General features: G+C 43.6%; 1 protein-coding gene across 1 annotated transcript in view; it reads left to right on the top strand.

Moving 5' to 3' along the window:
• SNX30 (sorting nexin family member 30) overlaps nucleotides 1-15,700 on the top strand; it is an 87,124-nt gene that overhangs the window by 52,395 nt on the left and 19,029 nt on the right. Inside the window, exons 3-5 of the mRNA XM_004677951.2 lie at nucleotides 5,986-6,144; nucleotides 9,102-9,297; nucleotides 10,891-11,090. Of these exons, the coding sequence (XP_004678008.1) occupies nucleotides 5,986-6,144; nucleotides 9,102-9,297; nucleotides 10,891-11,090 (555 nt within the window). The remainder of the gene's footprint in view (nucleotides 1-5,985; nucleotides 6,145-9,101; nucleotides 9,298-10,890; nucleotides 11,091-15,700) is intronic.

Genomic DNA, 15,700 nt, shown 5'->3' with positions numbered 1-15,700 from the left:
CATGGACATTTGGGTTGTTTCCTCTTTTTGACTATTAGGAGTAATGCTGCTAAGAACATTAACGTGCAAGTTTTTGTGTGAACTTGTATTTTCACTTTCTTGGGAATATACCTAAGAGTTGAATACTTACTCCTATATCACCCTGGATTTAGCCTTCTGAGGAACTGTCAGCCTGTTTTCCACGGTGGCAGTGGCATTTTGCATTCCCACTGGCAGTGCACGAAGATCCCACCTTCCTTCTCCACATTGTCATCAGCATTTGTTATCATCTGTCTTTTTTTTTTTTTTTATCGGTGAAGCGGTACCTGAGTGTGGTTGGGTTCACACTTCTCTGATAATGTTGATTTTTTTTTTTAATGTCCATTTTGGCCATTTCTTATCTTCAGATCCTTTGCCCATTTTAAAATCGGTTATCTTTTTATTTCTGAGTTCTGGTAGTTCTTCATATCTTGATACAAGTGCCTTATTATGTATAGGATTTGTAAAAATAGCTCTCATCTAATAACTGTTTATTTCCTTAGGATGTCCTTTGGAACACAAAGGCTTCTCATTTGGGTGAAGTCTAATTTATCAATTAATTGGCTGATTATTTGTCTGGTATCATAGCCATCCTGTGCTGAATCGTATGTTGCAAAGATTTACATCTTTGTAAATGCCAAGATTTACATCTACATCCATATCTTGGCAATTGTAAATAGTGCTGCTATAAACATAGGTGTGCAGGTTTCCATTTGAATTAGTATTTTTGTGCCTTTTGGATAGATGCCTATGAGTAGAATTGTTGGGTTGGTCTTACCTCTTAATATATTTTGTTTTCAAGACTTTTCTATTTGTTTTCTTATTTACTTAGAAACCACTTTGAATTAGTTGGGAAGTTTGGGGGGAATGGTGGTGAGTTCCTAGATGTTCTTGTTTTGCCAAATTAAATCCACTGGGGTTAAAGATGTGTGAAAAATCTTGACCTTTCAATTCTATTGCTTATGTAAGGCACATGGAGATGAAGCTAGCCCCTGCCCTGGCTCACTGGAAGGTGGAGGTGGACAGCTAGTTAGACTGTGGTCCTGGGGAGACACCTGGCTTCCTTTCCCCAGTGACTGTCCTGAGATCTGGTCTTGTTTCTAATCCCTTTGCTTCTGAGCTTGGCAGTATCTGGAGCTATGCCAGAGAAACCCAACCTCTTACCTTCTAAGCCAACCTTTCCTTTGCCTGAGAAGAATCACAAGGTGCTTGATATTGACTGACTTTTCTCTCAAGCCAGTCTGCTTTGTGTCTTTAACAAACTCTGTCCCATTACCAGTGCATTGTAATTTGTTATTCTGTAACAGATTTTCCTCTTTTTATATTGTTTTGTTCTTCTGGAATTTTAAAATCAGGATCAACATGTTCTTAAAGGCCCTCTTTAAGCTATAAGAGTGCTAGATTTGTGTGTTTGTTATCTTGCATCAGCAATTCATTTTTGTCTTTATTATCTAATAGTTGAATGCCAACGAGTCTTCATTGTGACATGGCTTTGTTTTGTAATTCTTTATTGGATCAAAAGTTGGATTTAACACTGCCCCATTTACTGAGACACAACTAGTTATATAGCAGGAAGATTTGTGACTACACGGGCGTAGATAGGTTTTTGAATATCTAACAAATACATTTATTAACTCTTTAATTTTACTTATAAATTTGATTTTTGCTTCAATACTTATGAAAGACCCTTTGCTGGAAGGTGCATTTTTATTGTTATGCACCTGGTTTTGATTTGGGTAGTGGCGAACTCACAAGCTTCTCACAGGAGTTAGTGAGAAGGCATGTATAGTGGAACAACTGTTTTTCTTTACATGAAATAATCAGATGAAAATTGAGCTTTATTTTCTAGCTAGTTCCTCCTTTTTAAGCACTGTTAAATGTTCTTGTTAGTTTACTCAGTAGGCAATAAGTAGGCGGACACTAATTAAACTTTTGAGTACTTTTAATTCAACAAGGTTTAGTCATTGTTCTCTGTATGCACAAGGTTTTTAAATCTTGATGCCCTTTTATTTCTTTGTTAGTTAGCCATATTTTCTGTTGGTTTGATTAAAAAGTAGAAAAACTAATTTTTAGTCAATGTAGTAGGTGTACACCAAATATTTACTGAGTTGCACAGAAGCAACAATTTTAATTCTCACCAGAGGAAGTTGGACATTTAATGAGTGAGCAATTGAAATCTTTGTCCAGATATTTCACCCAGAAATACTAGGTATTCTGTGATCATCTACAGGAAATTTGCTTTGGTTTCACAGATTATAAAAATCTTTCTTATAAATTAACATAAAGCATAATATATGTGAAAGTGTCTTACCAAAGTATCAAATGCTATAAAAATGTAAATATTTTAAAATTAAACCTTGAAATACTTAATGGGTTGTTGTCATGCTTTGCAAATAGGAATTTTTTGGTGGGTTCCAACATTATACATGCATATATAGTTTATGAACTTTTTTCATTGCGGAAACTGTCAAAATATACTCAAGTGGAGCTATTCAGCACAGCGAACCCACACCCTCATCATTCAGTTCCAATATGTGTCAATGTATGACCGATCTTATCTCATCTCTACTCCTACTTCCCTCCTCCTCCCTTGAAATATGACTTTCAGAAAGTGATTTCACATATAGAAAGTTCATATATTCTGGAAGTCAGGCAACGAACATCAGCCTCTATGACTTAATATCACAGTATTAGCAAAGCTGCATTCCTTTTGAAGGCTCAGAGGAGAATTATTTCTTGCCTTTTCCAGTGTCTTGAGCCTCCTTCATTCCTTGGCTCATGGCCCCTTCCTCCATCTTCACAACCAGCTGCACAGCATCTTCTTACTTCTCTGACATCTGCTTCATCATCACATTTTTTAAAGTTGAAGCAAAATTACCCGAACATAAAAAACAACTTTTTAAATGATGGAATTCTGTGGTCCTTATTATATTCTCCAAATTTTATAGTCACCACTGTCTAATTTAAAACACTTTTATCACCCCAGGAAGAAACCCTGTACCCATTAAGCAGTCAGCCCTTAGCCCCCTCCCAGCCCAACTGTTATAACCAATGCCACTTGAACATTTACTGGGCAAATTCTTGTTTGGACACTTGCTTTCAATTATCTTGGCTGTATACCAAGGAATGGAAATGCAGGATCATATGGTAACTCTAGGTTTAATTTTTTTTTTATTTTTTGAGCAAGTGCCAAACTATTTTCCATTAATGGTGATTGCACCATTTTAACATTCCCACCAACAATTAAGGATTCCAGTTTCTCCACATACTGGCTAACTCTTGTTATTTTCTTTTTCTTTCTTTCTTTTTTTAGCCATCCAAGTGGGTGTGTGTGAAATGGTATCCCAGGTGATTTTTAAAAACATTTTGGCTTAACGGACACACAGAAGTTTCTACCATTCGTCTACTCTCCTTTTTGATTTCTGTCCTCCTTGTTTGCAAATGAATAAAAACAACTGGGATTCATTCAACACTGATATGTTCTTGGAGTTGTGTTGAGCTCTACTTCACTTGTATTATCACATTTGCAGACCATAACACACAGGATTTAACCAGAAGCCTAGATTCCTGTGCATAAACAACCTTGAAGGTAATTAATAAGGTGAGGCTGACAGTAGGTGTGTCCTTTCAAGAAGACACAAATTTACAAAGCAGTATACATTTGGGAGTAATAATGGTTACTGCAGAAAAAAATTCTGTTTGCAGAAGGATTCACTCCAAGGCTCCTTTAAATAGCAAGTTCCTTGATTCATTAAACATAAAGTTCAATCTACTAAATCCAAAGAATGGATAACTATTTCAGGAGGTCATCAGTTATGTTAAATGAGGCAAATCCAACCACTTATTTGCTCATTAGGTCTTTCTCCCAAGTGCTCATCTGCATAGCAAATGAGAATGTACTCAATAGGACTCATGAAATAAGATCAAGAAAATGTGTATTGGGTCTGGCAATTAGAAAGTCATCGATCATCTTTAAAAGAGCTGTTTCTTCATGGGGTAGGGACAGAACAGAGAAAGGCAGCATCGAAGATGGCCTTGTTTAGGGTGGGGAAGGCTGGGAAGAGGGACTGAGAAGTCAGTGGAAAGAGTGGATTAAAGACAAGTGATTTTTTACAAAAAAGCTGAAGGCGACAGAAGGAGAATGGAAGCGGGGATGTAGTTGTAAGTGCAGAAATAGTTGGATTTATTGTTTTCCTGGTAGAAAGAGAACCAGCCATATTTTTTGACTTGTGGAATAGATCCAGATGTGAGATGCTGAAGGTACAGGGAAGGGAGGGGTAGCTAATTGATGATGACGAGTGTGTAGTTGTGAAGTGACGGGCCAAGGACATGGGTGGCATATTAGCCTTTGGGGAGGAGGAGGATGCCAATGGGAACCAGAGATGAGTTTCTGTGGAGGAAGGAAGCTAGTTGTGGAATTTCCGTGGGATGTCTTTATACCTGGTTTTGACTTGGTAATCTGGTTAGCAAGAAAGGTTGGGACTTACATGTGGATTTTAAGAAGAATGACGGTCTGAAGGAATGGGAGAAGAGCTAACCAGAATAAAGGCATTATCCTAAAGGACAACTGGACCCTTGGAAGGTAGCTTCTCTGCTGCTTTTGACTGGGCTGGGCAGCCTCTGTGTCTGCCCCAATCCTGTATTTCTTTCTTTCTTTCTTTCTTTTTTTTAAGATTTATTTATTTATGCATACAGAACTGCGGTACAGGCCAGAGGTGCAAGGGTGGTGAGAGGATTCACCAGAGTCATAATGGGGAGCAGAACAGGCAGATCGTTGAAGTACACTGATGAGAGGAGCAGCGGGTGGGTCAGGAGAGGTCAGGATCCATGCCATGTGGATCACCTCTGGGGCGGGCATCGAACTCATGCTGAAGTGCCTTTAGCTTTTTAGTGCTGTGCTTTAACCTACTGTGCCACCAGGGAGGGCCCTTGTTGGCCATTTTTATATCATTGCACAAATAGCTACCAGATGTTTCCTCTTGTAATATAAATGCTCTTACATTTTGGAACCATTTGCATATTGTGCATGTGGTAGTAATAAGGTAGGCCCCAAACTAGAAAGGAAACAGGTTAACACTCAATAAACCCCTAGTAACCCAGGTAATTTCATTTTATTTTTTTTTAAAGATTTATTTATTTATACATACAGAACTGGGGTACAGGTCAGAGGTGCAGGGGATGAGACGATTCACCAGAGACAGTGGGAACAGAACAGGCAGATTGACTGAAATACACTGCTGAGGGGAGCAGTGGGCAAGACAGGAGAGGTCTGCTGTGCCATGTGGGTCAGCTCCCCGGCCCAGGGTTGAGCTCTTGCTGCAGTGGCTGTGATAGCTTCATAGTGTTTTGCTTCAATCTGTTGTACCACCAGGGAGGGCCCCAACCCAGGTAGTTTTAAATTGCCCATGATATTAACTCAATGTAAATATGACGGAGAAATTTGAGTCCAGGAAATGAAGGAAGGTATCAACCTGACTCTCCCCACCAAAACAAAAAGGATCCAAAGGGGTATTTTAAAAATATGTTTAGTCTCATGTACCTCTTTCTTGATTCACCAAGTTTCCTTTTTTACCCCTTAACCTGGGTATAGCATCTTGATATATTTAAGTAGCTGTGTGATGGGTGCTGTCTGTCTTCTTTCCTGAACTTTCCTTTCTTACCGGAGCTTTCCCATCCTAGAGTCTGTCACTGAAAGATGTGAAGCTACCACAACCCTGGATTTCATGGGTAAATGGTGATGGCTCCAGTTTTCCAGGGACTCGGCCCAGGTGGTTTAGTTCTCTCGTTATGAAATGCATAGGGCAGTTGTGATTTGCTCCATCTGTAATGTTCAGAACTGTTGGTACCAGCTGTGCAAAGATCTGGCTGAGGTGGAGACATTGCTCTGGACAGGTGGAATTATTTGGGGGCCTCTCTTTGCAAGATCTAATCAGTGACCCTGATTATTTTTTCCCCCTGCCTTCACAGCCTCTTCCTGAGAAGTTTGTGGTGAAAGGTGTTGTGGATCGTTTCTCGGAGGAGTTCGTGGAGACCAGAAGAAAAGCTCTGGATAAATTCCTGAAAAGAATTGCAGACCACCCTGTGCTCTCTTTCAATGAGCACTTTAGTGTTTTCCTTACTGCTAAGGTGAGGACGAAACTTTTTCATATTCCAACCTCCCCCCCAAATAAGGCTTTTTTTGGACCACTGTAGGGGTGTGGTCTGGGGAGGACAGGGTGGTGTGGACAGGTGTCGGGCTCTTTCTTCAAAGCTGCTGGCCCGTCTCACAAGCCACCATCGTAGATGGCCCACTGTGGAGGGGTCCTCCACAGGAAACACACGCAGCCCCAGAGGAAGTTAGAGGATTTTCATTTGCAAGAGCAGCAGTGAGGGTTTGTTTCAACACCTGCGAGGTATTGCTGTGCGTGACAGCCTGAGCCACTGAGGCGTCAGCACTGTGTCTGCCCCGTGTCCTGCCAGGAGCTGTGTGTGCTTCCTCATTACCTTGCGTGATGGAGGAAGCTGGATCCAGGAAGTTGCTGTCTGTAGGGTTGGGCTTTGTGGCTCCCGGGCCACGTGTTCCCTCTGCATGGGACCGTCTGGCCGACACTGTCAGCATCACCTGCCCACAGCCCCGTCCCTCTCAGGCAGCACGTTCAAGCATTTATCAGAGAAAGCTGGGTCCCCGGCAGCTGCCAGATTCTGGACATTCAGGCTCAGGCCTGCGGCCAGATTGGCAGGAAACCTGAGCTGCTCGGCTCTTGTCTACAGAAAGGGGATCTCCTGCTTAGCCTCCTGCCAGCTTCCTTCCAGCCTGGCTGCTTAGTTTCTTGTATCACATCTTCAGACCATAACTAATTCATTACGTGCTGGCCAGGCTATCGAGACCCAGGAACTCACCACTTAGCCTTTTCAAAATGACAGCGTTGACAACTGTTGTACAAGTAACACCAGTTGGTTTTAAAGATTTTGGAAAAAGATGCTGTTCTCCAGGCAATGGAAACCAAATGCTAAAGTGTTTGGGGTTTTAATTTTTTTCAAAATCTTGATATATTTACTTACATATATTTTACATCATTGTTCATTTTTGTATAATACTTGCTTTCTTCTCTCAGGTGTCATCCCCATAGAAATCCCACAGCCAAGTCTTACCTGTGCACCGACACCATGGTCCCTTGTGCTGGGGTTTTCTAAGACCTCCATTCACTTTTAATCTTTTAATTAAAAGATCTTTCTATTCATCTTTTTCTCCAGAGACCTTTTCTTTCACAGGTCATACATCTTAAACTTAAAAAAAAAAATCTTTGCTGATGCAGTGATCCTCAGATATACTTCTTTTTTTCTTTTTTAAAGCATATCATCAATTTTTGGAGGAGGCCTTATTTTTTTTGTGTGTGTAGAAGATTTAGGGTGTAGGCCAGAGGTTCAGGGGGTGAGAGGATTCACCAGAGACAGAACAGGGAGCAGAACAGGCAGATCGACGAAGTACACTGCTGAGGGGAGCAGCGGGCAGGTCAGGAGAGGTCTGCCACGCCATGTGGTCAGCTCCCTGGGTGGGGATCGAACTCATGCTGCAGTGGCTAGCGATAGCTATATAGCTCTGAGACTTAACCCCTATGTCACCAGAGAGATCCAGATATAGTCTTTTAACTTCTAAATCAATCCACCCTGTTCTCCAGAAGGGCAGCCCGCTCTCTGAGCTGAGTGGCAGGCATGGTGCAGGCACATTAGTCACTGTTATTGAACAGCTTTTTTAAGAGCTTAGAACCCTGTCATTTAGGAATCTGTGTGAAGAACAGCTAGGAAATATTTGTGTGTGTGTATATTTATCTGTGTGTGACATTTATCTGTGGAATATGGAATATGAAGTGACTAAGGAGAAAAAGTCCTTCCATGTCTTTATCAAAATCCAACTTCATGTGCCTGAGTCCAGGGACATCAGTTTTAAATTAGGCAAATTCCAGCCCTAGGTCAGTTTTTCTTGCTGGACTAAATGCACTAAATAGCTTCCTCTTTTCATTTTTTTTCTTTATAATTAACAATAGCAAAAAGTTTCTTTTACCTGGTGAGCAGATAAACTTTTTAAACTTGGGCACAGTGGATTGTATAGCTCAACATATTTCTCATGTATGCCAGCCACCTTGACCAGCCAGCTCCGAGGAACATATGTATTGTTTGCAGCATCCATCCTTGGGCTGGTGTTTTTTGTTTTGTTTAATTTTTAACTAAGAGATTTTTTTTTTAAAGATTTATTTACTTGTACATACAGAACTGGGGTACAGGCCAGAGGCTCAGGGGCGGTGAGAGGCTTCACCAGAGACAGAGTGGGGAGCAGAACAGGCAGATCTACGAAGTACACTGCTGAGGGGAGCAGCTGGTGGGCCAGAAGAGGTCTGCCACACCATGTGGTCACCTCCTGGGCAGGCCAGGATCGGACTCATGGGGAAGTGGCTTTAGCTTCTCAGTGCTGTGCTTTAACCCGCTGCGCCACCAGGGAGGGCCCACTAAGAGATTTTTAAAAGCTGCAGTCACACTGCATTAGGACACTCTCTAGGCTTCAGGTACACATCCCTAAGCACCAACATGTGGCCATGTGAGGTCGCCCCTAAAAGCCCAGTTGTGCCTGTCACTGTTGTCCTGGGTTTTCCAGCACTGCTTTTCTGCACTGTTGACTGCTCCACTCTCTACCTTCCTTCTGTGGCATTAATTGGCATATAAATAAGTGATTGGAATAAGTCCAGCTCTTCAGATTTGCTCCTAGAGATGACTTGGGATAATTTGTATGGAAGACATGGATGTGGCGCTCTTTTGCTTCATTTGATCAGGGTTTGAAAAGTTATGTTGGAAACTGTGTGTTTAAAGAGTGAACCTGCTTAGAATGAGTACAGCTCTGCTAAAGGAAACACACGGTAGGTGAGGCTGCTGGATATGACGGCAGTAGGGATTCTCTCCTGTGTGGAGAAAAGTTTGGTCTCTTAACTCACTTCCTTATTTTCAGAGTCTTCCAGTTCCATAATGAAACCCCTTGAAGGCATTGGCTTATTTTGTCTTAACCTTGGGAGTGACAGAGCCCTTGGGGTTTGTTATTTGCATGTCATCCTTAGGACCTGAATGCCTATAAGAAGCAAGGGATGGCACTGCTGACCAGAGTGGGTGAGTCAGTCAAGCACGTCACTGGAGGCTACAAGCTCAGGAGTCGGCCTCTGGAGTTTGCAGCCATTGGTGAATACTTAGACACATTTGCACTCAAACTGGGAACCATTGACCGAATAGCCCAGCGGATCATCAAAGAAGAAATCGGTGAGCGCTTTGTCCAGGTCTTCATCAGTGCAAGGACCACATTTGCAGAAGTGGCTTTTCTGTGTGCACACAGAATCCACCTGCAATGCTGGAATGCCAGACCTGGGCCTACTTTCTTTGTAACCCTAATGCATGGGTTGGGGTGGGGGGAGGGAGGCAGGCATACAGCATTGCACTCATTCATTGCTCTCCTCTCAACCTTGTCCCTGCTTTCCCCAGGGCAAGCGACCGACCACTTCTGAACCTCTGCATTTCTCTATTTTTCTCTCGAATTGAGCATGAAATGTAGGCGTTGACTCATTGACCCCACATCCCTTCATTCATAGGCAGGATTCCTTAAAAACCCATATAGTTGTCTGTTTTGGCAGAAAATGGCTCACAAGGACAGCAGGGAGACGTGTATGTGATCCAGTGATGATCCCAATAAGCCTTCAGACTTGAACTTGACCCATCTGTCCCTCCCCCTCTTCCTGGCCTGGGAAGTCACTGAGGCCTTATTATTCCTGGTTGTGGCCAACTTGCTATTCTGTTTCCCGGAACCTTGGGGCTTTTAGTTTTTTTACACATGTGGGCTAGCCAGACCTGAACGGTGTGGATGATCACATGGCTGGCATGTGTCGTGAAATGCCTTGAAAGGATTCTCCAATAAGTGCCCTTCGTTGACTGCTAACGAATGGCAACAACTTTCCCTTGTAACAGTAACTGTCTTTGTGATGGGGCATAGCTTCCTTGTGAAGAAGCATAAATCAGTAATTTTTCTTGTTCCTGGACTTGACCTTTCCTTTCCCCACTGGCAGCATTGGAGACACCCACACCGAAGGAGCACATGCATACATTTGGATGGGGCCCAATATGGGGGGTGACCCCTGAGCAAGAGAGTGAATCTATTTATGTAAGGTCAAAGGTCACATTTGTAGCAACATATTTCCCAAAATTCCATTACTTTCCCATTATGAGTAATCTTCCCTCTTAAAAATACACCCTTAAACCCAGAGAAAATACTAATAATAAACAACTGTATACCAGAGATATTTTATGGGGGTGGAGTGGGATCAAAAACGGTGGGGGGAAGGAAATGCACTGGACTATGGTGATGGCACACGGTGATTTGGTGATGGGAAGCCCACGGGGATTACAACTGAGATGGAAAAAGGCACAAAATGATGTAAAAATAAGCTATTATATTATTTTAAAATATAAAAATAAAATACCCCCTTAAATCTGTACAAAACTCTACCCATAGTTAAGATACTGCTTCACTGTGTGCACAAGTAAGGGGTTATTTCTAAAGATACTTCATACAGGTAGGTTCTTTATGCTCCCCCCAGAAGACACTGGGGTGCCCACTGGTCAGAAGCGTGCCATTCTCTTTGGGAGGGTCCAGTCAACTGATGGCTGTTAAGTTGTTTGCTGCGATATCAGCACCTAGAGATTAAAGATATCAGCATCTGAGTACGTTTGAAAGAGCAAGCTCAGTGAGTCATGGCCAGGAAGCATACCTGATGCCAGGAGCTCCTGGCTGTGGTGGGTTCTGAGGCAGCAATGCCAGTGACTGCTACCCAGACAGACCCTGATGGGCGTCTCCTCCTCTAGAGTACCTTGTGGAGCTGAGAGAATACGGGCCCGTGTACTCCACGTGGAGCGTGCTGGAGGGGGAGCTGGCGGAGCCCCTGGAGGGGGTGTCGGCTTGCGTCGGCAGCTGCTCTGCCGCTCTGGAGGAGCTCACAGATGACATGACGGAGGACTTTCTACCTGTGCTCAGGGAATATACCTTATATTCTGACTGCATGAAGGTAAGCTGACTTCTGATGCATCTAACACTTCATGATAATCGTTATTAAAAATGATTAGGGTGCGGCCCGCCCTGGTGGCGCAGCGGGTTAAAGCACAGCACTGAGAAGCTAAAGCCACTTGAACATGAGTTCGATTCCCGCCTGCCCCGGAGGTGACCACATGGCGTGGCAGACCTCTCCTGACCCGCCTGCTGCTCCCCTCAGCAGTGTACTTCGTCAATCTGCCTGTTCTGCACCCCACTCTGTCTCTGGTGAAGCCTCTCACTGTCCTGAACCTCTGGCCTGTACCCCAGTTCTGTATGTACAAATAAATAAATCTTTAAAAAAAAATTAAAAATGATTAGGGTGCAAAAAAAAAAAATGATTAGGGTGCAGTAAAAGTTTCCTTCTTCGAAGGTGGGCAGATTCCAACATATAGACTGAGGAAATGATATAGAAATGGAACATAGAGTGAACCGAGTTTGTGAATGAAGTGAAAAAATGGTTGGGAGGAGCGTCTCACTAGTGTGCTCTGGAAGTTCAAGGTCATAGGACATCTACTAAGAGGCTACGATTGGGCTTCCTTTCTTACTTTGGAAAGGTCCTTGGGATCATCTTACCTGACTTGCTCAGTTTTACAGATAAAGAAACAGCCCTGTGGTCTGTTCTCTGTTTTTATGGTGCCGTGCTAAAGACCTTGTATCTGTGCTAAAGACCTTGTATCTGTGCCTTAACTGTTGCTAAGAAGGATCAGTTCCTGCTTTTTGCAGGACCGTGTCTCAAATTGTCTTTGAGCACATCCTGACTGGGTACGTTCTGTTCCCTTTGAAGGTAGAGCGAAAGCATAGAAAAAGTAGGGTTGTTATCAGGTCGCATGTAGCAGATGGAGCGTGGAACAATGAGGACAGCTTGTACTAGAAAGACGGCTGATGACGTGCTTTCCAAGGTTGCTGTGGGGGAGAGAGTGCACAGTGCCTGGCGGGGTACCCAGGTTACCTGCAGGCCCCGGACGCAAGTTTAACACCCTGTAGGTATCTGTAGGTGAGTCCATATGTGGGAGTTTACATCTTATAGATTACGTGTGTGAAAAGTAATTAGGATGTGGTGGGCTGCACCATAGCATCTTAGAATCCTTACCCGAATCCTGGAAGTACCTTTGGAGTATTGCACGGCATAGCCAAACCTAGACGTGCAGCGTGTGCACTTGGAAGTTTGGGTTTAAAGGTGATACTCTGACCACTGGCTGGGAAAGCTCTGTTTGAATGTCCAGTGTTTAGTCAGAGGATGATCAACCTTTCCTCTCAGGGCCCACAAGGGGGGGCTGATGGGTCAGACTGTGGGGAAATTACTAGTTTGTGCTTGGTGGCCCATTCCCTGTTTCTAAAACTAAAGAGGTTTCCTGGAAGCTTGAGTTGAGAGAGGGGTGTGGGGGTCTATACCTTTCTAAACAGAAATGAGTATATATTGAGGATCTAATTTATTGAAAATTTGAAGCAGGTCTAGAGATGGGCACAATGGAATCAAATGTTTTTAAGATAGAGCGTGGGACCGTTTGAACTGTGAGCTCCCCAGTGGTGATAGACTGAATATGTATTTCAGCTTTTTCATTTACATGAATCTGCACCCAAGAAACACTAGAATGTTTAAAAATCAATAAAAGACAACAAAAGAAACAACAGGAGAGAACACAATCACAGTCTAATTTGGCACAGAAGCAAATGAAGAATAATAAGGGGCTTAGGTGACTGTAAAATGCTGCCTTTGCAGATGATGAAAGGATGACATTAAGTAGTCCCCTCATTTACGTTATGGAAGTCTCCAAAGGGCTTAAGGCTTAGCAGAACCAGCTACCCAGACTAAGGAGAGGTGGATTATCAGAGTCTGTTTAAGAAGCAGTTGCAGCTTCGGATTCTGCCCTCTCCTCACGTAGGGGCCACTCCCACTGGGGAAGAGCTGGAAGTAGACACTCTCGAAGGGGTAAAATGGGGTATGGGAGGTCACCAGGGTGGTTGAGAGAGGAGCTAAAATCCTAAAACCAGAACATTGAGTTAAAAGGTTGTTGAATGTTGAGACTTGGTCATCTTCCCCTGCTTGGCTCTCAACTTCCTTTCTTCACTGCCAAGATTGAAAAAGCCTTTTCTAGCAAAGCTGATTAGAGCCAGAGAAGAGATTTAAAGAATCTGATGTGGGGGGAGGGCCCCCCCCTCTCGCCACCCCACAGTGCTTGTAGAGAATGTCAAAAACCTTTTGGTGTGAGGAGACTTTTTAATTGGATTTTTAGCATCTCTCCCTCATGAATGTGCAGACAGGGTCACCTAATGCTTAGGAAGCTTTATTAGGAATATCATGTAAAACCCTCCAAGCAGAGGGCCCTCCCTGGTGGCACAGCGAGTTAAAGCACAGCACCAAGAAGCTAAACCCACTTCAGCATGAGTTCGATCCCTGCCCCAGAGGTGACCCACATGGCGCAGCAGACCTCTCCTGACCTGCCCACTGCTCCCCTCAGCAGTGTACTTCATCAGTTGGCCTGTTCTTCTGCTCCCCGTTCTGTCTCTGAATCCTCTCACCTCCCCTGTACTTCTGGCCTGTGCCCCAGTTCTGTATACATACATACATACATACACATACATACATACATACATACACACACATACATACATACATACATATAAAACCTCCAGGCTGAGTGAGTGAGACATCCTTGAGGGAGGAGATAATTTCCAGGGGGGAAAACATGGATAGCTTTAGGAAGGCAGGAGATTGTGTCACCACCATCAAAGAAGAATCTTTAAAAATTCAAATGGAAAAATAGTTCATGGGGAAAAAATTAGAAAAGGGAAATCACATCTAAATTGAAACAAGAAGAGGACGGAGGGTTGATGAGGAAAAATATGAAAATGAAAGGATGAGACCATCATGTCCAACATCTGAGTAACAGGAAGGGAGACTGAGAATGGGAAATGGCGCTGAGTTTCTAGGGCGACAGCTCGGCGTGAAGGCGTGATGTCTTGCTTGTGGGCCTAAAAGGAATTTACCCAGATAATGAGCGCTCGGTAATAAAGAGCAAATGAGAATAAAATAAAAACCAACAATGCCGCAGTCTTTAGGACAGAGAACTGCCCACAAGCGGAGCTTTTTCTCACAAGCGGGATGCATTTCTCTTTCTCCTCCACATTTTTCTTTATTTTCCAAAATGACTGTGACTGATTTCTTTTAAAATTAGGGCACAACGTATGGCTTCATTATTACGACATTGACCATTTAGGGACTACTTTTTCCTCCTCCTCCACCAAGCCTGACAGCCCACAGCCTCGCCAGGGGGAGAGAGGGGACTGTGCTCTGGGGGTGCAGAGGAGATGTGGAACTTTCCCGATGACCGTGATCATGGTGGCACTTTTTGGGAAAAAATCCAGTGTGACTGACGGGAGCCAGACCACAGACTGTATCTGTAACTGAACTTCAAGTGATTTTGTCCTGCTACTTTCATGGTTATTTGTTTGTTGTAAACTTCCTGCATGACACTTATTAATGCTTCCATTGCTTAACTTGTTATGATGGGAACATTCAAACATATCCACAAGGACGGGTATGTGCAGTCCCTGGCACCCACAGCCACCCCACAGCTCCCTGCTCTTAGCCACCTCATTCCGGCTCTGCTCCCGCCCACTCCCCACCCCCAGCACCTCATTATTTTAAAGCAAGTCTTAGACATCACTTCATACAAAAATACATAGTACATATCTCGAAAAGTACCAGCATTCTTTAAAAAAAAAAAAAAAGAAAACTATCACAGCTGAAAATATTTTTGCTGATTTCCTCAAATATCTAATTTTCTCCAGACACCATTTTTATGGGTTTCCTTCCAAATTGGAGCACCAAAAACAACAACACATTGATGGTTGATGGTCCGTAAACTTTTTTTTTTTTTTTTTAAGATTTTGTTTATTTATTCATCTGGAACTGGGGTACAGGCCAGAGATGCAGAAGGTGAGAGGATTCACCAGAGACAGAGTGGGGAGCAGAACAGGCAGATCGACGAAGTACACTGCTGAGGGGAGCAGCGGGCGGGTCAGGAGAGGTCTGCCTCGCCATGTGGACTTCTCCGGGGCAGGCGGGAATCGAACTCATGTGGAAGTGGTTTAAGCTTAGTAGTGCAGTGCTTTAACCCGCTGCGCCACCAGGGAGGGCCGATGGTCCGTAAACTTTTAAAATCCCTCTCTGGCTATTTATTTTCCTTGCCACTTACTTGTTTCAAAAAGCAGTGACATTTACCCTTCTTACGTTTGAAAAGGTGGTCAGGTTGCAGGTACCCAAGACCATTTCAAAGCAGATGAAATGCTCTGCATTTTAAGATACAGCAGGTGATACACATGGACCCCAGATCTCTGACTAAGAGTCGTCTACTCATCCAGGTCTCCCTGGCCCCGTATGTAGCTCCACCATCCCCCAAGCCCTCGCCCCTCAAAACCCTCGTTGCTGTTCGCTACCTCATTCACAAGCCACCCGTCAGTGCATTTTCCTTGTGGGTTGTTTGCTGCTGCTCTCAACTGTGAGCCCAGGAAGTGTTCCGTGTGTGTCATCTCTGCTGGGCCCTCACCCCTGGACAGATAAATGAAGAATCATCAAGGCAG

The sequence above is a fragment of the Condylura cristata genome, unplaced genomic scaffold, assembly GCF_000260355.1.
Source record: "Condylura cristata isolate star-nosed mole 26May11 unplaced genomic scaffold, ConCri1.0 scaffold00006, whole genome shotgun sequence".
Lineage (NCBI taxonomy): Eukaryota > Metazoa > Chordata > Mammalia > Eulipotyphla > Talpidae > Condylura > Condylura cristata.
Note: the sequence above shows the minus strand (reverse complement) of the source record. Positions and strands in the feature narration are given on the sequence as shown.